General features: G+C 37.9%; 1 protein-coding gene across 1 annotated transcript; it reads right to left on the bottom strand.

Moving 5' to 3' along the window:
- On the bottom strand, positions 1-1,293 carry LOC106321805 (calcium-transporting ATPase 8, plasma membrane-type-like). The gene is made up of 6 exons (XM_013760042.1): positions 1,134-1,293; positions 946-991; positions 624-758; positions 415-522; positions 226-317; positions 1-155 (listed from the first exon to the last, which is right to left on the bottom strand). Exons 1-6 carry the CDS (start codon positions 1,181-1,183, stop codon positions 92-94), a joined length of 495 nt encoding a protein of 164 aa, XP_013615496.1. The 5' UTR covers positions 1,184-1,293; the 3' UTR covers positions 1-91.
- Between the last annotated feature and the right edge of the window lie 21 nt (positions 1,294-1,314).

Here is a 1,314-nt window from a genome sequence, read left to right as displayed (position 1 = left end):
TTCTTCACTCTTGTCCACGTCAGCTTCCGAGTTATTCTCCTTCAATCTCTTTCGATAACAGCATCTCCAGCTCTTTATCAGCCTTTATGTCTTATATATGATCTTCGTTCCGGAGGTAAGGAAATGCTTGGAAAGGAAAACGACCAATGACTTGACTGCACAAAAATACACGAGAGTTAAAGGTCTCGCCAATTGAGGGGATGATTCTTTTCTGTGAAGTGGTACCTGAAAAAACCGATTCCAATCGAGATCAGCCACTGCTTCAAGTTAAGCCTGGCTGTGTAAAAGAATATGCCAAGGCATTCTATGACGATTATCTGATCAAAACAGCAAAAGCAAGCATGGAGATTAGGGAGTGTTTAGCATTAAAGAGAGAATAATTGTTACAAATATCAGTTTATGCATAGGGATTACCTGAAGTATAACATTTAAAAGAATTGTTCCAAGGAACAAATGGTTCTTTAGGATCCCGCTGAATGTATTTCCTTGGTATGAAGTTCGACATTCAACCTCGTTAAATACCTGCACAAATTCAGACCGGGATACCAACAAACGTGAAGCGCTCACCAATCAAATACAGGATGGTGTTGAGAGGCAAGACAAAGGGGTGAGAGATCGATTACTTGGCAGAAGACAAAGCAATTGAATATAACTGTGTTCTTGACTTTGTTAGCTTGATCTAGACTTTTGTTCTCCAGTTTTAGTATACTCTCTCCACGAAAGTTTAGGTAAAGCAATGCACTCACTTGGAAAGAAACCTGTAAAAGTACACTTAAGACGATGTTACCTAAAACAAGATCATGATATGATCGCAACAAACAGGCGGATAAATAAATATCTTTGTGTAAATTCAGCTTTGGAACTGTATTTACTTCATTGAAATATATGAATAAAACAATCACTAGTATTGATGGGAAGATGAAGCTTATAAATGGGCATGCATACCTGTGCAACAAACTTCGCCCACATGAGTTTGGTTATAAAGGGTTCTCTGAAATGGCAAAGGGAGTACCATCAAACTGCATCTTATATATGACGAAAGGGAAACAGAAGCAGGGAATTTATATTCTGATGAAATGCTTTTGACAAAAGTTCAGTTTTCCTATCATGCTATGGGCTAACAAGAGACTAACTTGGTTCTGCTCCTACTTATAGGGAATTTCTTGGACTTCTTTCTCTCCATCCACTTCAGAAATTCACATAAGTAGGAGCAAAACCAAGTTATCCTCTTGGCTCCACTGCATAAATCAGAACCGAAACTTATTGAGGATAAACAGATTTTTGGAATTGCAGAAAGCTTAAAAAAAGTTTGAT

Source organism: Brassica oleracea, unplaced genomic scaffold (genome assembly GCF_000695525.1).
Source record: "Brassica oleracea var. oleracea cultivar TO1000 unplaced genomic scaffold, BOL UnpScaffold03099, whole genome shotgun sequence".
Lineage (NCBI taxonomy): Eukaryota > Viridiplantae > Streptophyta > Magnoliopsida > Brassicales > Brassicaceae > Brassica > Brassica oleracea.
Note: the sequence above shows the minus strand (reverse complement) of the source record. Positions and strands in the feature narration are given on the sequence as shown.